Here is a 24015-nt window from a genome sequence, read left to right on the forward strand (position 1 = left end):
CTATCTTATTTATCAGTGGAAAAGGCCAGTTGGCTTTGTGCCCAGGGTCTATTATATTAGTCATGTGATACTTAGGTTTGCTAGGCTCTAGTCACCTCCCCACAGGCTGCTTTTGGGGTCCCTGGAATTTTCTAGCTATGTCATGCCTGTTATAGAGTGATTTGTTGTTTTGCAGGATTATGAGCTTGGGTGCAGGTGACATTAGTAGTGTGTGATGTGTGAGCAGCTTGCTCTCATGTCTCTGCTCTCTCTTGTTCCAGATCCAGGGGGCCATCATCATGTCCTCATTGATAGAAGTGGTCATTGGCCTCCTCGGCCTTCCTGGAGCACTGCTGAAATACATTGGGCCCCTCACCATCACACCCACAGTGGCCCTCATCGGCCTCTCTGGTTTCCAAGCAGCAGGAGAGAGAGCGGGGAAGCACTGGGGCATCGCCATGCTGTAAGTGTTTCCAGACCATTCAGGAGTGGACAGCCACTCCCCCCACCACTGAGGAAAGCCTCTTGGAATGTTAACATTTATACAGACTTTTAGGAGGTTTCTTTTTGCTGTTTTTTTTTTTTTTTTAAATAAGAGTCTGATAGTTTGTTTCTGTATTTTAGCTGTTGTAAATACTGCTGCTATGAACACAGGAGTGCAGGGTTTCCTTTTGAATTAATGTTTTTGCATCCTTTGGGTAGATTCCTAGGAGTGGAATTGCTAGGTCATATGGTAGATCCATTTTTAGTAACAGTGTTCCATAGTGGTTGGACCAGTTTGCATTCCCAACAGCAATGTAAAAAGGGCTCCTTTTTCTCCATATCCTCCATGCCAGGGAATTATTGAAGGGTTTTGGACCTAGAGGTTGGGAAGTGGCCTGAAATTAAGGTTGCAAAAGCAGATTTGGCAACAATGTACAGAGAAAAGGTGGTAAGGGCTAAGCTTTGGGAAGGTTAGGATAAGGTGATGGCACCATTAGCTCTTGATTTTAGAAGTCTGCCAAGTGTCATGTGCATGAACTGAAAAACAGAAAAGACACATCCTTCTTGTGAAGGAAACAGAATACTTCCAGAGTAGCTGGAGACAGACATGCTGCAGAAAGGGTCTGTTGGTGTAGAAGGGCAGAGCTCTGCCCTCCTCCTGGGAGGCTCCTTCCAGAGTCTGCTGTCAGTGCCAGAACTTCACGTTCATTAAAGATGTCACTTACCCCTTCAAGTACTATCAATAAAGATATCTAATACTTTGATAAATAACACTTAACCCTGCCTCTCTCTGATGGAATGTGGTATGCATCAATAATCTTTGCACAATTTAATCCATATATCACTACAAATTAAGGTATGTGAAAATGTCAGGATCATTTTTAATTTTCTCATTCACTGAAGCTTGGTCAGTATTTTCTCCACATCACAGTGCCTGTGTATGTAGCATATAAAAACGTTCACTCAATGAAATGCAGTAAGTTCCAAGGAGGAAAAATTATACTTGTCTCCATACCGTAAAATTAGAAACCAATAACAAAAGGGTGAACAAAACCCCCAAACCGCTTCAAGCTAAAAAAAAAAAAAGCCAGTTATAAATAACTTGTAGTCAGAGAGGAAATTGAAACTTCTAAATTGCTGATGATTTAGAAAATGATGATGACACCAGCACTAATCACGCTTGCAGAGCAGTCAGAGTTGGTCTCGAGAAGATTTCTAACCTAAAAGTTAAAACAAAACATGGACTCAGAGCTTATTTCCAGAAACTAGAAAAACAGGATTGAAAAAACACTCAATGAAAGTAGGAATTTTAATAAAACAAAGAGTAGGAGCAGCTAGGAGTTTTAATCCTAAAGCTGGCCCTTTGGAAAGTAATACGTTGACAAACTTCTGGCAAAGCTAATTAAGATGAGAAGGGAATATGTGGACATGTAAAGGGGTAAAACCACATATCTGGGGGATGTCAAATCTGTGCTCCCTAGCCCCACATTAAAAGAAATTTCAGGGCCTCCCTGGTAGTGCAGCAGTTGAGCGCTGGGTTGCGAAGCTGCCCGCACGCAGCCTCTGCAGTGCCAGTTTGATCCCGGCTGCACCCCGGCCACCGGAGGAGGGCCTCACATGGCGCGCAGACCTCTCCTGCCGCCCGCTGCTCCCCTCAGCAGTGTACTTTGGTCCTTCTGCCTTCTCTGCTCCCCACTCTGGCTCTGGTGAGTTCTCTCACCCTCCCGCGCTTCTGACTGTACCCAGTGCTTGTATAAATAAATAAATAAAAATGAACAATGATGTAAAAAATGTATAAATAAAATATAAAAAAAAAATTCACAAAATGGGTGGTTTTCCAGAAAAGCATAAATAACCAAAATTACTCCACCTCTCCCAGATCTCTCAATGTTCAAACTCCTCAGAATTTCATCCTGGGCCACCAGGTCTCCTTGCTTCCCCCCCAGAGATGTCCTCTAGTCCACAGCATCTCCCAACCCCTGTTCTGCGGGCAGCTTCCTCATAAGCCTTAGCCCAGATCTCTGAGCTCCAACTTGCAGATCCAGTGCCTGCCTTCCTCTCCATTTGCTGTTACCCAAGGAACCTCAAACTTTAAAGGAAGAAAACTTCAGACTTTTGACCTCCTTTGACCCCCCAGATCAGTTCCTTTCCCTGTCATCCTCCTGGCAGTCCCTGGCTTGACTACACACCCAGTTGCCTAAGCTGGAAACCCTGGAGTCATCTTTGATTCTTCACACCCTCATTCCCTTCCTGCAGCCCGCCTTCTGCATCACCTCCAGCCCAAGTGCTGTCTGTCCCTGGGTCTTCACTGCCGTCTTCCTCAACAAGCTCAGGCATTCAGGAGAAATGATCCTGAATTATTCATGGCTGTCTTCTTCCCTTCCGTTCGAATCCTTATCTTTCAGGAACTTCTAGACTCTCAGACCTCCTGAATTCTTCCTCTGCCTTTTCTCATTTTCACCTTTTTTCTCCATTCATGGGAAGATTCCTCAACTTTTTAATGACCCCTGCTGCTGATCATTTCTGCTCTCATGAGTTTTAGTTTCCGAGAACTCTTCTTTTGTCCTTGGGATGTTGACTCCTGGCAGGCCGCCTTGACACCTTTTTAGCTGGCTCAGTCTGTTACAGGGCAGGTGCCCAACAGTGCCTGTGAGAAAGTGGGGTAGGTTGGGGGCATTATCACACCTTTAGCCAAGGTGGGAAGGTGAAGGAAGGACTATTACTGTTCAAAGGAGCACTGGGGCCCAGTAGTCAGATAGTGAGTGTGTTATATCTTCAAGGAAAAGTAAATTCCTGCAGTGTTTAAACTGTTCTGGAGCTTTCAGATGGAAGGATGATGACCCAGTTAATTTTATCCAGAGGACAAATCCTGACAGAGCTAATACAACAGGGACTATCTGCACAGACACTTTTCTACCTGCTGTTATGTAAATACCTGAGCTGCCAGGTGAATGTTGGGCTGAAGTCAGTTAAATTTGGGTAGTAGCATGCTGAAGCTCATTGTCTTTCTCTACGGTCAGGATCCTTGCGATCCTTTAAAATGCAAGTGTGGAGAAGACTTCAGAAAACCTTACTATAGTAGCCATCTCTGCACATCTTTGTGTGTGTGTGCATGTGTGTGCGTGTGTGTATATGTTTATGCTATAAACATACCTTGGGAAAATGTTCCTTGGAACATATTTTAGGAAAATGCTGCTACAGATAATACAACAACAAAATAAAACAACAATGCATGGTGTTACTTCAGAAGCCCATGGAGAAGTAAATATTAGAAAATTTATTAATAAAACCCATCATGGGTTCATGATACATTTTATTAATAATAACCATGGTGACCAAAAAAACCTCAATCCTGTATCCCTGCTATTAACTGTTGGCAATGTGGAGTAGAAGAGTCTTTCATGAACAAGATTTGAAAATGCCTTATAATTTAATGGTGAAAGACAAATAAGACCTGTCTAATAAAATTAGAAATGAATATAAGTATGTTTGCTATTACAGCAATATTTAAAGTTCTGGATGTTGTGTGTGTGCTAGTAGTTGTATTGACAGTATAAAATAACATGAATCAGTAATGAAAAGGTCAGGAGATGGGGGAATAGTGATTTGCCCTTACAAGAATTGATACATTCCAAAGCTTAATACCAGTACAGTATCTTCCTCCTCCACCTAGTCATGCTTTCTATGAGTCCATTACCTGCAGTCAACCATTATCCAAGAATATTTTGTACAATAAGATATATTGAGACAGTACATAATTCATGTAACTTTTATTATAATATTTTGTTGTAGTTGCTCTGTTTTATAGTTGGTTATTATTAATCTCTTAGTGTGCTTAATTTATAAAGTAAGCTTCATAGGTATGTACAGGAAAAAACAGTACAGATAGGGTATATATGCAGTTTCAGGCTTCCACTGTGGATCTTGGGGGAGGTGTCCCCCTCAAATAAGGGGGGGACTCTACTGTGATCCTGGGACAAGAACAGACATTGGTAGAGCAGAACAGGAGGAACAGAAATAGAACCAAGAAGAAAAGTAATATATTGTACAGGATGACAGTCATATTTGAAACAACTGGGGAATGGAAGAATTGTATAGGCAATATTAGATAATTATTTGGAAAAAGTTAGATTTATATCAAATTACAACTTATATAAATACCTAATCATAAGACAAGAAAGATCTTGAAGTAAATATTGAAAAGAAAATAGGTGAATTTTACTACTGATACATTTAAAATTCTTTAAAATCACTGACATTACATTATAAATGAATATGTGACACATAAATGTCCTAATTCAGAGTTTCTCTAAAGGAGAGAGAGTTCTGGTGGGGTAATAAAGGCTAGGACATGAACAGTCACTTACCCAAAAAAAAAAAAAAAGAAATGTAGTCTATTCATATATTAAAAGAATTGTTTACATAATATTTGTAAAGATAAAAAACCAAGGTCGGCAAGCAAGCAAAATGTATACAGGGGATAGAAGCTTCCAGGTGTAGCGGGTGGCACCCTGGCCTGGATCTGGAGCTCAGGTTCCTGTTCCTTCTCTGCTTGGCTGGGAAGGTGTGTAAGTTCAGGCGGGTGGGCCCCCACCCCAAGCCTCTGTTCCTGTCTCTCTCTAATGGGGTTGCCACCTGCTCCACAGGTGTATTGGAGATAAAAGAAAAGTAGTATTTACCTGCCCTGTTCATTCTTAATTTCAGTTGCCAGATTTGGGACCTAGACCTGGTTCCATGTCCTCTGCTTTAAATGTGCTTTGAAAAGTGAGCACCACAATTGATGTCTGTCAGGTGGGGCATCCCTGAAATAATGACAGTCAGAACATATGTAGGGCCTTTTAGTACAGGACATTTTTTTAAAGCGTGAAAATTTTAGGGCCTCCCCTAGTGGCGCAGGCGGTTGAGCGCAGCGCTGTGAAGCTGTCCGCAGCCTCGGCAGCACCGGTTTGATCCTGGCTGGCCAGAGAATCACAGATTCTCCCACATGGCGTGGCAGACCTCTCCTGTCTTGCCCGCTGCCCCCCTCAGCAGTATATTTTGTCAGTCTGCCTGTTCTCTTCCCCGCTCTATCTCTGGCAAATCCTCTCACCCTCCCACGCATCTGGCCTGTACCCCGGTTCTTGTATAAAAATAAATAAATCTTTAAAAAAAAAAAAAACACACTTTAAAAAAAAAAAATGAAAATTTTATCTGGGCCTAAGTTTAAAACACACCAATTTTGGTATCACTCATCACCCTATCAGGTTTTGCTAAACTTCACTACTCCAGGGAAACTGGAACAACTTGGGCACCAGGTATGTTGTCAACCTTGAGCTGGTACTGACTGTAGTAGGACAGGCACCCAGTTATCAGGTCAGCGAAGCCCCTGAGTAGGTGGGAAGACAGGCCAGCAGCACAGCCTCTTCCCCTGCCAGCTGCAGTCGGCACCTCATTAGGAGTGTGACACTAAAGCTGCCCTTGACTGGCCATCAATGGAGCTGATAATTCCATCTGAGCAATTGGAACTGTGCCTGGGAGCAATTAAGCTTAGCTTTGACAGAGAACTCAACCTTCCTGCCAACTCTACCTCGGGTTGTATGTAAGTGAAAGAGCAAGTCTGTATGGGTGATGAGACACAGCCTTCTGCGGTATGTTGTTGCAGTGATGAGAAGCCCCCTGCACCACTGGCCACCTGGGGTGGGGGCCGCCCGCATGGCACTCAGTGCATCTGAGTCAGTGGGACGCCTGAGCCAGCCTAGGCATCCCTTCCAGCCAGCGTGCAAGGCAGCTGAGCACCCCTGCCACAGAGCTAGGCCCTGCCCACCACACTCCCACCCCAACCCCAAGATCTTGGACCGCTGGTGTGTCTCTATAAAGCGGGTGTCAGAGGAACCTCAGCAGAAGGTGGGGATGCTGGACTGGGGGGACCTTCACACACGTTGACACACAGAAACCTCAGAAATCTTATTCATACTGAATTCTGTATGTATTTGCTTTGGATATTGAAGCTTTGCTTTTTTAAAATTATGCTTACTGTAAGTTAGAAAGTACAGAAAAGTAGGGAAAAATAGTCAAAACTGTTGCATGAAGCCAAACCCTAAGCATTTTGATCCCAACCTTTTCACATATTGTGTGCGCATGTGTGGGTGTGCACACTTATGTAATTGCTTGGTTTTTGAACGAATTGATGGTTGTAGTTATCCTGTGTAGTGTGTGTATCTGGTATCTTTTTCCCCATCAGTACCTGTATACATTCTTTGGGTTTTCTTATTCTGCTTAGGAAAATGTAACCAAAGCACGTGCATTGCAATTTAATTTCAGTGCCAAGAAAAGGAGGTCTAATATCTCTCTGAAAAGGGCATTTCCAAAAGAATAGTTAACAGGAGTTTTTTAGATAAATGAATCAAACACGTGGTCAATTTTGCCATTGAAGCTTTGAGTATTATTTAAATACAGACATACAGCCTCCCTAATCTTTTTATTTTCATTATCTCCTTAGGACAATTTTCCTGGTACTATTGTTTTCTCAGTATGCAAGAAATGTTAAATTTCCTCTCCCAATTTACAAATCCAAGAAGGGATGGACTGCGTATAAGTTACAACTTTTCAAAATGTTTCCTGTGAGTAGTCACATTTTATTCTCATCCTGACAGTTTTGCCTTTGGTTCATGTATAAAATGTTTATGTGAAAGGAGGTTGGAAACAGATTCTCCTCGGGGAAACTTGTTTGTGTGGTGACATCGGAGGGGGGTACTAAGTCATTACCCAGTTCATCAGGGAGTTAAAGTTTAAAAGCCGTGGAAGGTTTCGCCATGGAGGATGACGCTGGGGAGAATCTGGCTACACAGCCCTCTGCAGGCTGAGTGTCCATTCTTACTCTGTCAGCCAGACTCAAGGTTAACGTAACATTAGCTGTGTAAGACTGCTCTCTCTACATGTGATTCCAATGAAGGGCTGGGTTATCGGTGGATCTGTTACATGCTTTTTTTTTTTTTTTTTTTTTTTAATAGAGGCATGTTTTTTTCTTTATTTATTTGTTTGCTTGCTTGTTTGTTTTGTTTATACATGCACTGGGTACAGTCAGAAGCGCGGGAGGGTGAGAGAATTCACCAGAGCCAGAGCGGGGAGCAGAGCAGGCAGAAGGACCGAAGTACACTGCTGAGGGGAGCAGCGGGCGGCAGGAGAGGTCTGCGCGCCATGTGGGACCCTCCTCCGGTGGCCGGGGAGCAGCCGGGGATTGAACCGGCGCTGCAGAGGCCGCGGGCAGCTTCGCAACCCAGCGCTCAACCGCTGCGCCACCGGGGAGGCCCTGTTACATGCTTTTTTTGTGTGGGTGCATAGAACTGGTGGTGGTGGGTTCTGGGGTTGGTGTTTAGACTTTAGGAGGGCATGCAATTTGCCAGTAGCCAACCTCTGCTGGTCTGACGGCATACTCCTTCGATCACTTCAGATCATCCTGGCTATCCTTGTGTCCTGGCTGCTCTGCTTCATCTTCACCGTGACAGATGTCTTTCCTCCTGACAGCACAAAGTATGGCTTCTACGCTCGGACAGATGCCAGGCAAGGGGTGCTTCTGGTGGCGCCGTGGTTTAAGGTCCCATACCCATGTAAGTATTATAGAGGCCAAGAGGGGTCAGGAGCCCATGAGGGCCCAAGTTACAGGAGTTGGAAGTTAGCAGAAGGGTCTGAAGTATGGAAAACTTCCTTTGTCCTAAAATGTGCCCTGAAGAGCTCACTGCTCTGGTCATGAGAGGATTTGACAGCAAAGCAGGGAGGCCCTGCTTCAGCAGTCCCATATTTCTCACACGGGGTAACTAGCTCCCTTTTCAGATTAGCCAGTTGGTTCTTTAGGTCCCACTAAGATGAAGGGGCACCACTTGGATGACGGTTCTCTTGCCAGGTTTGAGGTCTGTGGGTGAGGATTTGAGGGCAACTGCTTAGAAAGGCAAGTGTATAGCCACCTAGAACCTAGCTGCCAAAATGAGCAGACTTGAGTGAGAGGGACCCAAAGCAGGCAAGCTGCCCAAGCATGATGAAATTTATATAATCGTTTAATGGCTAGCTATAGTCTGTCTTTTTTCCTTAATTTGATCACATTATCTGGTAAATTGATAGTCACACATGAGTGGAAGGGGAATCTTAAATAACTTGTGTTAAGTAACTCTTGGCAAGGTGTTGGGTGGTGGGGGTGGGTATTAAAGGGGGGGTTGGGATGAGAGCTCCACCTGAGGTTTCCACTGGGTTCACATTTAACACTTTCTAGACCCACCCCGCCTCTGCCCCCAAGTGACTACTGCGAATCCAGGGGTTATTACATGTTTCTATTGTGAAGAATCTTTTCTTGGTACTTGGGTTTTTATTAGAATTAAAACTTGAGCTTAGTCACTTTTCAGTCCCCTGTTTAGCTGTCATATTTTGTAATCATGAGGAGGAAAAGGCAAGAATATTAAGATGGGCCAAAAGCAACTGTTCTGAGCATGTTAAATGATAGCATCTTTGACAGTTGTTCTTTCTGTTCTTGACACATTTACAAACGCTTTGAAAAACCTAGTCTTTCTGAACTAACATTCTCATCAGATCCTGTGCTATAAGCATGTACTTATGTACCTATTCTTTTGCCAAAAAAGAACATGCATGGTTTATGAACATAAAAGTCAGTTGGTAAGGCAGTCAGAGGAGTTGTGGGAGGGCAGGTACACCCCTGTGCCACATGTGGGGTGGATGGGGTGTCCTCTGCTTGTGCAGGGCAGCTCCCAAGACATGCACAAATAGGAATGCATGGCGGCTTCTCCTGAGAAGCAGCTGTGTGTGAGCTAAGAGGCCAGAAGGATTCCTCCAGGGTCTGTCACAGGGTCCGTGTACATGAGGCATGGCGGGTGGACTGGGCACTGAGCATCTGGAAAGTAGTGAGCACTGCCAGGCTGCTCTTAAGATGGCCTGTAATGCCACAGCCCCTTCATTGCCAAAGCCCTCCCTAGATAAAAAGCCACCCCAGCAAACCAAAAGCATAAGGCCTTATGCGCTGTGTGGTGGTATAGAGGTAGGTTTTTACATATCTAGAGCAGTGGTTCTTAGGCTTCAGTATTTTAAGAATAAATTGGATTGGTTGATACAATAGATTTCTGGCCTAAAATGTCCACAGTGCTGAGGTTGCGAAGCCCTGCTGTGAAGTAACAAGGGTTCTGGTTAAGAGGAGAGATGAAATAACAGATTTAACTAGAAGCCTGGAAAAAACCAAATTTTAAAATTTTCAAAATACTTATGTATATAAGAAATTAAGATTACACATTTAAAACGTGGAGGTAGATGAATAAAGTTTTTTAAAATCAAAATTAAGGCCTTCAGACAAAAGGGGTAAAGAATAAGAAAAGCACTAACAGTCAAGAGAGAAAATTGGCAGTTTCTGAAAATAAGACTCCCATAAAATGATGACCCTAAAATGAAACCACGAGGGGCTACATCAGCAAAGGTAGCTGTTATGAAAGTTTCTTTAGAAAATACAAATGCTTTCCATTTTCACCTGGTGCTGAGCTGTGGACCAAGCCTGAGGCTGGTGGCCATGCCACCGCCCAAGGACATGCACCCTGACCCTCTGCTCTCAGGGGTAAAGAAGTCCTAGAGCATCTGTCCTCACACACAGTCCAGGCAGAGTCTGTACTTCTTTGACTTCACCTTCCTCTTCTCAAACCCAGTGCTGCTCCTTAAGAACAGAGGCCACGCCTCTCTGGGTAGCTTGTCAGCCCTTCCAGAACCTGCTTGCCCTAGGCCACACTTTCTCTGCTGGACTCCAGCCTGTTCCTGACACCTTCTGCCCACCTGCTGATGCTCAGGCACTGCCCACCCAGATAAGCCTCTCCACTGTCTCCCGCTTTCCAGACTTCCTGAACAGGCACTGCGCCTGTTCCTGGCTTCCTCACACTCCTTGTGACCTGGTTTGGGTTGTCTGCATTTGAAGTCTGACCATTATACAGCCCCTATATCTCCCACGTCCCATTCCCAGTGACAGGACAAAGTCCCTGCACAAAGACTTTACCCGTTTTTTAAATTTTTTCCCCACTGTGCTTTATACTTAATGGCTGTATTGTAATTAACGTGTTGTTCAAGGAGAGGCAGCCTAGATACTTGATCAAGGAAGTCTATTTATCTGAACAGTGAAAGTTTTTCATGCTATTTTTATTTAAAAAGGTCTATGGCTTTCAATTCCCAAGTAGATATAGCTTTGAAAGGAAAAAGGGAAAAAAAAATCTAATGAGGAATTATTAAATCCAGACACAAAAAATGAAGCTATCTGGGGACTGACTTACAGGAAACTATTTAGTTTTCCATAATATGGTTTACTTTAAAAAAAAAAAAAAATGCTGCTATTACCCAAGACAAAAGTTATCTCTTCGGAGTGCCATGCTTTCCTGTTGGGATTTAAATTTAACTGGTGACTTTTGGCTGCTTATTCATCTGATGCCACCCACGGGACAAGAGCACCATTATTTTGTACCATGCTAAAAATCCTTCCCCTATAAATTTCTATCCCAGCACAGCAGGCTGTCTATGCTAAACTGTAATTTAGTTGATACCAAGTGTGGCTTTGAAGCGGGAAGAGCACCAGCCTCTTCCAGCCAGTTTCTTTTAAATAAAGATGTCACGCAGACCAGTCCCGGTTACGGCCATCTTCAGCCAACGCCTTACCAGACATCTAGTGCTTTGGTTACTTGGGGTTGAAAACAATTGTTTCCAAGAGCTTCAAAATTGGAGTGGATCTCATACTGAGTGACCCTGTCCTGACTTTTCCTGCCCCTCTAGGGAAGCATGAGGATTTCATGCTTGTTTTCCTTCCTTAGTTCAGTGGGGACTGCCCACCGTCTCTGCGGCTGGTGTCATCGGCATGCTGAGCGCAGTGGTTGCCAGCATCATCGAGTCCATCGGGGACTACTACGCATGTGCGCGGCTGTCCTGCGCCCCGCCACCTCCCATTCACGCAATCAACAGGTGAGTCCCTGTGAAGCCAGGTCTTTCACGGGCCAGCGCTTATGCTTTACTGTTTGGATCAGATCAGCTGGGGAAGAAACCGAGAGTGCCATCCTAAATGAAGCCCATTTTGCTCACCTATTCCAGTCAGATAAGATGTTGTCTGTGAGACCTTAAAGTCACCAACACAGATGCCAGATGCTGCCACTGTTTTTTGCTTGTTTTTGGGTCATGTTTGTCCCTTTTGATGTCTTGTTTTCCCAACCTTTCTTAGGAGCAGGCACCATGTTATCTGTTCACAATTATAATTCATTTAAATAGCAAGAGCAGGGCCTCCCTGGTGGCGCAAGGGGTTAAGCACTGCACTATGAAGCAATCCGCAGCCTCTGCAACATGAATTCAATCCCCGGCCGGCCAGGGAGCAACCCACATGGTGCAGCAGATCTCTCCTGTCTCGCCCGCTGCTCCCCTCAGCAGTGTATTTCAGTCAGTCTGCCTGTTCTGTCCCCCAGTCTCTCTCTGGTGAATCCTCACCCTGCGCAACTCTGGCCTGTACCCCAGCTCTTGTATGCATAAATAAATAAATCTTAAAAAAAAAAAATAGCAAAAGCAGGACTAAGCGAAGTCTACAGAGTATAGAGAAGTTCATGAGCCATGGGGGTTATGTTCTCGACACACCTGGTCTTTAGCTTCTGGATGCTGGTAGCAAATGGGACTCCATGGAGGCTGCAGAGAAGAGAAAGTAGCCCAGGTCATCATTCCCCGTTTCAAGCCCACCAGCTGCCACCGCTGAGGAGATGCTTGTGTGATGCGGTCCAGTGGGCTGGGGTCTTAGCATCCCTGCATTGGTTCTGTTACAGTTTACAGATCTGGTTTCTCTGTCTCTCGCTAATGAGGTTATTGCACAAGGTTATATTAACAGTGTGTTCTTTTTAAAAAATGTTCTTTTAAAAGTTTCAATGTTTGTAAAATAACAGAGCATTTCCTTCTTGATGAAACGATAATAGTAAAGGCATCAAATCAGTGGATGTCTTGTTTGTCTTGGATCCCAACATATGGTTCTGTTATGAGGACAATCCTTTACTTTGGAATGATTTTTGGATACCCATGTCAATGTGTGGTTTAGAGAGGTGCTTCTCAGCATCAAATGGGCACCGAGGAGGTCCTGTTCAAGTGCAGGTTCTGTTGCAGTTTGTCTGGAATGAGGCCTGGGAGTCTGCACTTCTAATCCTCCCTGGGAGTACCAGGCTACAGGTCCACAGACTCCGCCTTCGGATTGTAGCCATTTAGAGTGTATTTGGGAGTGTTTTCCACATTGAGTGAACTCTTCTTTTTTCCCCCCACTCCTTTCCATTTCAGAGGGATCTTTGTGGAGGGCGTCTCGTGCGTTCTGGATGGCGTATTTGGTACTGGGAATGGCTCTACTTCATCGAGTCCCAACATTGGAGTTCTGGGAATCACTAAGGTATAAATATTGTGTGTGAGTGTTGAAGTGTTGATCCCTTTCATTAATTTGACTGCCATGAGTCACAGAAGGCAGGCCTTGGATTCCATCCCCTTTTTTTCCATTAATGGGTATTTGGAATGCCTGTGACGGGCTATCCCTCCTTGGCTGCCAGGTGGGCACTAAGGCACTTTCATGTATTCTACAATTTTTGTTAAGTACCAGCCCTTTGCTATGTTGCTGTTCTAAACACTTGGGATGCATCAGTAAATAAAAAAGACAAATATCCCCATCCTCATGGAGTTTTCATTCTAGCAGGGAAGACAACAGAGAGTAAGCATGGCCATTCTGACAGAAACATGGCAGGGTGGGGGGTTAGGGGTGAGGGTGGGTGAGTGTTAAATAGATCGGTCACACTGAGCCTCATCAAGGTGACCTTGAGCAAAGACTGATGGAGGCAAGGGAGGGAACTGTGCAGCTACAGGGTAGGGAAAGGGAATTGGGGGCACGGGGGTGGGGGAGAAACAGGAGCAAAGCCCTGTTGCAGGAGCAGGTCAGCATGATGCAGATCAGTAAGGAGGCCAGTGGGGCAGGAGCGGGGCTTGGGTAAGAAAAGATGAGAACTCCTGCTAGCAGAGGACCGGGTCGCGCGGGTTCTGCAGGCCACCAGTGGAAAGGGGTGCCCCAGGGAGTGACTACCTGTGTGTTTTTTTGTTTTAGGGCCGCTCTGGCTGCTGTGATGAGAGTAGATCACGGTGGGTGGGGGAGACCACTTAAGAGACAGCACTAGATCTAGATCTCACGGTTTTCAAGCCATGGCAGTGGCATCCTTCTCTTTCAGGTGAAGTCTGTGGTGGAGCGAGTGGATGAGACAAACCACAGCCAGTCAGTCAGGTTGAAGCAGGGTGTGGGTCTGAGGTCCTACCTTCCTGCCCTACTCCAAACACAAGACTCCACAATCCAGCCTTCTTGGCCTTCCAAATTTAGTCCTTGTAAATAAACTCCATATCACAGTTGCCTCCGGCCAAAGCATGCTGTTTGCTGAGTGCTGAGGCCTGCAGCTCAGCCTCTGCCACCCTATGCCGTGCAGCTTTCTAGCTGATTCATCATCTGGAGTGGCCTGCATGAGTCACAGATCTCCCTCACCTGAGTCCTTTATCTTGAGAACTTTTGGGGTGAACAGGAACCTTCTAGAACTGTTTGACCACTATAAAATTAGAAATCCTCCCCCAGCTCCCTAAAAAGTGAAGAGACACCAAATACTGAATTTGGTTTATTGTAACTGCAAAGCCAGTGAGTGGGAGCAAGGCATGATCAGTGCACGCATGGCTTGTTGATGGGTTCTCTTGTAAGTTGGCTGGGCCTGTTGCAGAGCTCAGCCTCATGTGCTGGTAGCCCCACCTGCTGCCTCTTGATCCTGCACATTGTGTGGGAGGGCTGCCCCAGAGGTGCTTCCTCCAGGATCCTTGGAGGGTCCTATCACTGCCCTTGGTGAGAAGCAGATGCTTCTCACATGAAGCTAAGGGAAATGTAAGTCTTTTGCTCGTTAGCCAGTTTTTTGCTATGAACCTGTAGACATACAACTGCTGCAAAATAACTGAGTAGCAAAGATGTTGGAGATGGAGGGACTCTTAGGGGAAAGCAGTTCAAGAAGACTGCTCCCTTTCTGTACCCTTTGAAAGACATCCTCTTATGACTTAGCAAGGTCTAATGGTGCACCTCCTCCATTTCCCTCTAAAACAGGACTGGGGGGTTGTGGAATAATTATCTTTATTGCAATTTGAATGATGCCAGCTTCTGAAAAGGCACCCTGCCAGCACTTTTTAGTGAGCTAATTGATTTTCCCTCTGAATCCCTTTGGACGCTCATCCCCAGGTACATGCAACATCCCTTCAAGGGCACTGTCAGCCCTGGGGTCTGTTTTCATTGCCCAGATCCACAAGGGGGCACAATGGAACCACCTACACAGGTGCCTTTGGGTGGAGAAGTGTGACTTGCAGCAGAAATTTTTTTGAGGCATAAGCCAGGCTGATGGGAGATTCCAGGCCAGGCAAGAGGAAGCACAGTTCTAGGCTGTATTTTGCCCCTTGACCAGCTGAAGGACATGGCACAAGTCAAATTCCCGAATAGAACTCAGGTCTGAAATCTGCTGAGTCTTGATCTGTATTTCCAGCACTGTAGTCAGTAGCACTGACTGTGTTAAGTTTAGTAGAACTAGAAAAATCCAGTTCTTCTCCTGCAATGGCCATATTCAAGAGCTCAGTGATCACCTGGTGCTGGTAGTCACCAAAGACAACCCCTATAGAACATATCTGTCACTCTAGAAAGTTATGCTGGGCAGCACTGCTCTGGGCTGTTGTGTTAGATTTCCAGTCCCTGAGATCATGATCTGCGGCTCTTCCAGAGAGCTTGCTTCCATCTCCTGAAAACTCAAGTAGTTGCTCTTTATTCAGTCCATGTGCAGATAAGGACACTCTGAACTATTTGATCAGGAGTTAAGGCTGCACACCCCGCTGTTTGTGCTGAAGTGCTGAGGGCTTGGATTCCACATGTAGCTTGTCTCTGCTGAGTGTGTCCCAACATCTGGAAAGGTGATGGGAATATTTTTACTGTGGTTGTCTTCATAATAGTCATGAACTGAGATCACTCTGCATTGTGAACTAAGACTGATCGCTCTTAGCTGAAAGTTTTAAGAGTCATCTAAATTTTGTCTGAGGGTATTGTCCTGTTTGTCTCTGGGGTACCTGGGTGGAAATGCATGTTGCCGGGGAACTTCAAAGTGAACGAACATGTCTTTGTCCTTTGGTGTGTCCTGCAGGTAGGCAGTCGCCGGGTGATCCAGTATGGGGCGGCCCTTATGCTCGGATTGGGCATGATTGGGAAGTTCAGCGCCCTCTTTGCCTCCCTCCCGGATCCTGTGCTGGGTGCCCTCTTCTGCACTCTCTTTGGTAAAATTCCATTTCTTTGATAGCCAGCTTCCCTCCTAGGCGCTTTCTTTCTTCACATTTATTAACTACTCCCTCCAGTAAGATTAAGTACCTTCAAAACATAAAACACCTACCCTTTGAGTTGAATTTATGTTAAAGGTAGAAGAAATTAAGGTCGGATAATTGAGCTAAGAAAATTAAGATGAAATATAATTGGTATTTCTGACCAATTTAATGCAATTATCTTCCCTGTAAATGGGCTATTTAGAACTGTCTTTTTATAATGGGATGTGGTTTGATCTCTGTGCCACTCAGGTATAGTAATCAGGGACCAGATATTTGGGATGGGTTTCCCAATTTAATCAAGATGTTTACACTGAGGTTTAAGGGGTGGGGGGGGTTATGATGTCTTAGTTTTCTGTTTGACCTAAAGAAACAATGATGTTTATGCCTCTGAATAAGCCCAAAGAGTGCTTAGACCAAGGGCCATGTGGACAGAGACCCGGGCGGTCACATCCTGACCCCCTCCTGTGACTACACTGGTCTCCTGACTTGTTTCTGATGCACAGAGAAAGACCATGGTTGGGATCTGCCCCACACTTCCTGTCCCTGTCCTCCAGGCAGCAGGCAAGTTCGGAGGCCTCCCTTTGACCCTACTTCTCTCTCCAGGGATGATCACAGCCGTTGGACTCTCGAACCTGCAGTTCATTGACTTAAATTCTTCCCGGAACCTCTTTGTGCTTGGATTTTCCATCTTCTTTGGGCTTGTCCTTCCAAGTTACCTCAGGCAGAACCCTCTCGTCACAGGTAGGGAAAAAAGGCCTTGAATATTGGGGGGAAGTTGAAACCACAGACTCCAGGTCACACATAGTTCATTGGGAGTGGGGGAAGCTTTGAACTTCAAGTAATTGTTCTGGGGAACATTTATCTATGGATTTCACTTAAAACTCACTTGGCCTGAGTTTATCTGGAAGCCCTTTGCTCGTCCCACATGAGCTGGCACGTGCACATAGTTGATTTGATATGCATATTAAGGCCTTTCTTTTTTAATGTTTTTTCCAGCTCCCTCTTTAGGGGGAGAATGCCTTTGGTTTTTTGGGGTTTTTTTTGCCTTTTTTTTTTTAAAGATTTATTTTTTATTTATACAATAGCTGGGGTACAGGCCAGAGGCGTGGGAGGGTGAGAGGATTCACCAGAGGCAGAGCGGGGAGCAGAACAGGCAGGCAGACTGAAAGCACTGCTAAGGGGTGCAGTGGGCACGACAGGAGAGGTCTGCCATGCCATGTGGGAATCTCCCTGGACGGCCGGGATTCGAACCCACGCTGCAGAGGCTGTGAACAGCTTCGCAGTGCTGTGCTCAACCCTCTGTGCCACTGGGGAGACCCGGGAGAATACCTTTGTAAAGTCTTGATTTCTCAGATTAATGCTACATTAAAATGTGTAATTTCTTTTTTTTTTTTTTTTTTTTTTTTTTTTTTTTATAGAGGCATGCTTTATTTATTTGTTTGCTGGTTTTGTTTTGTTTATACATGCACTGGGTACAGTCAGAAGCGCGGGAGGGTGAGAGAATTCACCAGAGCCAGAGCGGGGAGCAGAGCAGGCAGAAGGACCGAAGTACACTGCTGAGGGGAGCAGCGGGCGGCAGGAGGGGTCTGCGCGCCATGTGGGACCCTCCTCCGGTGGCCGGGGAGCAGCCAGGGATCGAACCGGCGCCGCAGAGGCCGCGGGCAGCTTCGCAACCCAGCGCTCAACCGCTGCGCCACCGGGGAGGCCCAAAATGTGTAATTTCTTGAACTCAGCTTCATAGACTTTGAAATATGTGTTTTCTACTAGCTGCTTTGAATTAAAGATTAGGCTTTTAATCCATTTGTTTTCATGCTCCAATGTCATGTAGAACAAGGGGGAACCATCTAAAATAATTTAATTGCTGACATTTTATGCAGAATTCACATACCATAAGATCTAACCATTTTTAAGTGAACAGTTCAATGACATTTTAATACATTACAATGCTGTGTGACTGTCACCTCTATCTAGTGTCCAAAACATTCTCATCATCCCAGAACAAACTCCATACCCATTAAGCAGTTAATCCCCATGTTTCCTTTTCTCCCAGTCTTTGGCACCATCTATCTGCTTTCCGTTTCTGTGGATTTATCTGGATGTTTCCTATAAATGGAATCATACAATATCTGACTTTAGTGTGTAGCTTCTTTCACTTAGCATGTTTTTGAGATTTAAACATGTTATAGCATATATATTCCCTCCCTTTTTATGGCTTAGTAATATTCCATTACATGTATGTACTATAATCTGTCTATCCACTCATCATTGATGGATATTTGTTTTTACCTTTTGGCTATGGTGACTAATGCTGTCATGAACCTTGGTGTACAAGTGCAGTCAGTCCTCATTCATGAAATCATATTCTATAAAGTCACCATGAACCTGGACTTAGCACATGCTGGATGATTGCTCCTAGAGGTACCACTAACAGCACTGTAACTCATGCCTAAATGAAGCTCATCTAACACATTATTTTCTCCGTAAAACACACCATAGCCTCTTTGTAGTTAGGAACAATAGATGGCACTTTAGCACAAAAGTTAGAGCCTATCTTACCTATTTGTAGCATTGGGAACCATTTTAAATAGTGAAATCACCAATAAAAAAGTACAGAAATACAATGAAGCGGTAAGATGGATGCTAAAAGGCTCTTGTTTAAAAGGCTCACGGGAGCATGTGTTGGACAAACCAGATTTTTCGCTCTTTGCGCGTCCATGAGTGTCTGTAAATGTCTACAAGTTTTCATCTTGGGTTTACAGATATATATTAGTGTGTAGGTGAATTCACAAATGAAGAATCTGCCAATAACAAGAATCAGGTATTTGTTGGAGTACTTGTTTTCAGCTCTTTAGGGCATATCCCTAGGAGTAGAATTCTCTGGGTCATGTGGTGATTCAGTTTAACTTTTGAGGATCTACCGATGTGTTTTCCGAAGCTGGTGAACCAGCTTACATTCTGCCAGCCTTCTGTGAGGGTTTCGTTTTTCCGCTTTCTTGCAACAGTTGTTACTTTCTGTTGGGAATTTTTTTTTAAATATAGAAAGTGTATGAACTTTAACAACAAGGAGATTCTTGCAGCTTTTTATACTATCATGAATTCATATGGGGACAGCATTATAAGTCCAGTTGTTGTTAATTAAAAGTAGTTAACCACTAATTAGTAGCCAGAATTCTGCATTTTTATTTGATTGCAGATACCACAAATATTTTTGTGGTCTTACTTTAAAATTTTTTCAGCCTTGCAATAAACATCTTTCATATTGCTCTGTTTATAATTTTTAAATCTGCAACACCCTCAATGTCTTGATAGTTCAGGGCAAATGTAACTCCATTAGACTTAAATTCTCTGCACCATTGTTAGCAATTTTCCTTGTAGAGATGCCTTTTGACTATTGTTGGAGTATTCATAGGAGTTTAAAACATGACTGGCAAGATTTATTTGCAACTACCTAATGAAATATACATGTTCATGCACTGGGTTGAGTCGTGATTAGTGAGCAGCCCAAGGCTCTTCAAGGCAGGCTGTCCTGGTTGTGCGGTGACCCTGTCACTCTGTTCTGTTTCTAGGAATAACCGGAATCGATCAAGTGTTGAATGTTCTTCTCACAACTGCTATGTTTGTAGGAGGCTGTGTGGCTTTTATTCTGGATAACACCATCCCAGGTATGTGGTGTCTATCAGTCAGCCTGAGCACATACCTGAGTTACTGTTTTTGCTGAATAAATATGGCAAGTAGGTGGAGTGAAGCAGGTCAGAGCTATCACCGATTACAACAGCCTTTTCTAATAGTTAAGATGACGTCTCCTTTTATGTGCATTAGTTTTCTGCTAGTGAGCTTATCCTTTTTCCTCCTCACTGAGTTACACTAATCTCCCCCTTATTCACAAAGGATGCATTCCAAGATCCCCAGTGGATACTGCCAACTGCAAATTGTACTCAAATCTGTATATACTATTTTTTTCCTATATAGACATGCATATACATAACTAAACTTTAACTTATAAATTAGGGACAGTAAGAGATGAACAATAATAACTCATACTAAAATAGACAATTTTAACAAGAAAGTGCAATAAAGCTTATGTGAATGTGGTCTCTCTGAATAACAGTGTTTATATTATATTCGGACCATAGTTGACTGTGGATAACTGAAGCCGCACAAAGCAAAACCATGGACAAGGGGTGACTGCTGTACTTTAGGGGAAGCAGGTGAATTCTTGCACAAGGTGATAGAGCAGTGGGCCTCTGGGCCATACTCCAGGCTGCCTACTCTCCCCACATAGCTGTGCTTAATGCCCTGCAGTTCGGTTTTCATCGACTTGCTCACACAGTCCTGAGCCAACAGTGATGGCCCCCGGCACTTCTCTCCTTTAAATGAATCGTCCCTAAGGCAGGCCCCCAGCCAACTAAGACCCCAAGACCCCAAGTGCGGTAGGCGGAGGCTGCTACAGAATCGGTGACACAGATGTGTCTCTCCAACACCCATAACTCTGTTTCTCGGCCGGGTGCCTATGTGCTAAGTGCTGGGTGATGGGCCATGTGGTGATTGGAGACCTGTCTTGTGGCCTTCCTAGCTTCCTTGGGAGGATGTGTCAGTGTAAGATGCTGCCGCAGACACTGGTAGATTCATCAGATGTCATGGAAGGGTGAGGCTTATTGTTTGGGTTGAAGGTTTTTTTTTTTAAGATTTATTTATTTTTATACAAGAACTGGGGTACAGGCCCAGAGGCACAGGAGGGTGAGAGGATTCACCAGAAACAAAGCGGCGAACAGAACAGGCGGACAGACTGAATTACACTGCTGAGGGGAGCAGCGGGCAAGACAGGAGAGGTCTGCCATGCCATGTGGGTTTCTCCCTGGCGGGTGGGAATAGAACCCATGCTACAGAGGCTGCGGACAGCTTCACAGCACTGTGCTCAACCCGCTTCACTACCGGGGAGGCCCTGGTTTGAAGGTTTTGTTGAGATTTGCCTCTTAAAACAACCCATTTCCAAAAAGCCTCATTCAAGAAGTAGTTGCTGGGGAGGCCAGGAGTGAATACATCAGGCAGAAGGAATCACATGCATAGATGGGTGGAAGGTGTTAGTTACTGACCTATATAGATCTAACATCCTGTTTCTCTCCTTAGTCAAATAGAGATGCAGTGAGATGGATGGGAATTCAAGCTGGTGTGATTACTGAGTCCATGGGAGGGCATATCTTAGATGTAAGGGAGCAATGAGGTTCCTACAAGTATTGCACCTAGACTCTAGCTCATCACCCAGGCCCTGGGAGTAAAGTATATTGCTAGGCATCCCAGGAGCGAGAGCAAGTGCCAGAGCATCTCTGCACCAGGATGCTTTGTGAACAGAAGTCTGGGGTGTCAAGCACTGTGGGTCCATCCAGATCTTTTCCCAAGACTCCTATGTCAGGATACAAAATTGCCAGGTGTGTTAGACTAGTGGAAACTTTCCAAGAGTACAAGTGGGTAATATGTTACAAATGTGCACAGCACTCCTTGCCCCCCCAGTGGATGCATGTACCCATGCACGCAAGTACACACGTAGAACACTAATACTTGTGTGTCCAAATGGGGGGTGGCATGCAGTGACCAGTTGGTAAAGGCATTGTATACGGTGTGATAAAGACACTGGGCCTTTTCCAAAATCTGATTTGCTTTTTAGAGCGCTTTAGAAGGGATTCTTATGGGAAGTGGGGAGGGGGGGTGTTAGTGAGTCTAGATTGCTGTTTTGGGCATCCACCACTCCTCGTGTGCTTTTTTGGTGTCATGCCAGCATGTTTGATCTATGGGACATGTTGGAGCATCTCAGTTCTTGGCAGGACGGTTTAACAAAAATGTCCTTTTGTTTTGTGATGTGTGTGCTCCGCAGGTACTCCAGAGGAAAGAGGAATCAGGAAATGGAAGAAGGGTGTGAGCAAAGGGAGCAAATCTCTCGATGGCATGGAATCCTATGACTTGCCATTTGGCATGAACATTATTAAAAAATACAAATGCTTCAGCTACTTACCCATAAGCCCAACCTTTGTGGGCTACACTTGGAAAGGCCTTGGGAAGAGTGCTAATAGCCGGAGCTCAGAAGAAGACTCGCAGGCCACGGTATAGCTGGAGCTCTCCATGAATCTGTAGGTCCTTGCTGAGTAACAAGCAGTAACATATATGTTTGTATATCTGCATTTACATCCTGCATCCCAGAGCTAAGACAGGTTACAAATAGCTATTTTTTTGTTGTGGGTGGTGATCGTGTCTGATACCGTGTCTCGCCTATCTCCTTATTTAAGCCCTTAACCCTTGAGAGCGTCCATTGCCAGCTGTGGTCACTGAACTTGAAATTTTTGTTGTCCTCCTGTGGGAGTGGATGTTTGAAATTCACAGTGATTCCTTGTTTTCAGTCCCCTTGTACCACCCCATGCTTATAAGCCACCTCCAGGATCCAGGGCCTTCTGTCCCAGCTTTTTTTAAAATTTGACTTCACACTGCACCCACAGAGACCTCCTCTGGTCAGGGGGCAGCAGTATCCTCGCATTGTCACCACTGACTGGTCAGATGTGATTCTGTGTCCCTGCAGGCCCCGGAGGAGGAGGCTGTTGACTTGACCGAGAGCAGTGATGGTTCCCCCATGGTGAGGTCTGTGCGTGGTAAGGTGTTATTACAGATCTCACCAGAATAGAAATCTGTGGGCTTGGAGTCAATAGCTGACTCTCAGTTACTCTTTCTCAGTGCCGCTCTGGTCCAGGCTGGGCCAACACCTTTTATACTGACCTCTTATTCACTGGTTGCTGAGACACTATCTGGCATTTATCACTTCTGGATGGTGTGATGGGTATAGAGTGCCACACAAGGGCACTCAGCAGATATTTATGGGAGTCTTCGCTCTACTGTCATGTGGATGTCAGTTATTGTCACGTGTGTCTATAATTACAAGATTTTACTCCTATTTAATATTATTGACTATAGCAGATTTTTGAAATCAGTGTTTTTCCATGTGACCCGCTTACCCTGCATCCCTATTTCATGTCCCCCAACCCCTACCCTCCATTAAGAAAAGAACCAGCATTTGTAAAGCTGTGGACACCATCAGGGAAGCTTGTTATAATGGCTTTTGAAGGCCAGTAACCATTATTGTGGTTGTGTTTTTGTATTGCTTGATACCACGAAAGTGTAAATACTGTAATGCCTAATCTATTTATCAAAACTGACTACTTTACCAGAGCCCAGAAACCATGGGTTAAGTTATTCGTGAATTTGTTTTGTGAAGAAGGGGAGCTGGGGCAGGGATCCAACAGAGCCGCCATATTGAATGGTCCTGCATTTTGGTAAATTCATCACTGCTGTTCTGTTGTCCTTTCTGGTAGTTAAGGCTTAAGGAGACTTTTCTGCATATCCACTGGATCTTGATTTTGCAGATGAGAAGATTAGATTCCCTGGCCAAATGCTGCCTTTTTTAAGTTGCTGCAGAAAGTGGTTAAATTAAGCAGCCGGCACGCCCCTCTTTTGAGTTCTAATGAATAACACTAACTGTTTGTTTGTTTGTTTTTTTTTAAATAACCTCTATTGAATTTGGCTTGAAATTTTTCAGCCAAAGAAACAGCCCTGGAATATAATAAGGTAGTGACCTGCTTCTTACGGATCATTGCATTGACCTTCTTGGGCCTCAGGAGGCCATGGGCATTCCTGTCTCCTTGTGTCCACACGGAGCATTTCCTAACCCTGCAGCTGGCCTTGCTTTACCACATTGGGATGTCTTTGGCAGCATTATTGTGTCACTACAGTGTCCTTGACTCCTGGAAAGTAAACTTCAAGGCTTATTATGGCAAGAACTCTTGACAGCCGTTGCATTGTTTTGCAAAGATCTCATTGTAGATTGAGTAATGAACTTGGACCTAAATTATATTTAATTTTGTATGTTACCTTTTTTGGGAAGTGTTTTTGAAGCATAGTTTTGCTAGAAGCACACTGGTTAATGATTTTCATCCCTCCCCCTGGTGAGCCCCTGAGGCTGTCAGCCCCGACCGACTTGCTCTCAGTTTCGTCTATTTGTATTTAATTGCTCAACAACTCCAATTTCGGTTTTGAAAAAATGGGAAAAACTATCAAACATCCCAGAGATTTGTTGTATTCTAGTTCTCTAGGTGAGCAGAAAGACCAAATAGTCAAGTAAAAGCCTCTGAACCATTG

General features: G+C 44.6%; 1 protein-coding gene across 4 annotated transcripts in view; it reads left to right on the forward strand.

Moving 5' to 3' along the window:
* The window catches only part of SLC23A2 (solute carrier family 23 member 2), a 107061-nt gene extending 85043 nt beyond the window's left edge, over positions 1-22018 (forward strand). For all 4 annotated transcript variants that reach the window (XM_037495102.2, XM_037495082.2, XM_037495091.2 and 1 more), the window contains 9 exons: positions 261-442; positions 6941-7061; positions 7892-8048; positions 11277-11424; positions 12763-12868; positions 15666-15795; positions 16444-16581; positions 19407-19502; positions 21710-22018. In XM_037495102.2, the coding sequence (XP_037350999.1) occupies positions 261-442; positions 6941-7061; positions 7892-8048; positions 11277-11424; positions 12763-12868; positions 15666-15795; positions 16444-16581; positions 19407-19502; positions 21710-21942 (1311 nt within the window). In that variant the 3' untranslated portion in view covers positions 21943-22018. The remainder of the gene's footprint in view (positions 1-260; positions 443-6940; positions 7062-7891; positions 8049-11276; positions 11425-12762; positions 12869-15665; positions 15796-16443; positions 16582-19406; positions 19503-21709) is intronic.
* Positions 22019-24015: the final 1997 nt, after the last annotated feature.

The sequence above is a fragment of the Talpa occidentalis genome, unplaced genomic scaffold (genome assembly GCF_014898055.3).
Source record: "Talpa occidentalis isolate TD23 unplaced genomic scaffold, MPIMG_talOcc4v2.1 talOcc4.10, whole genome shotgun sequence".
NCBI lineage: Eukaryota > Metazoa > Chordata > Mammalia > Eulipotyphla > Talpidae > Talpa > Talpa occidentalis.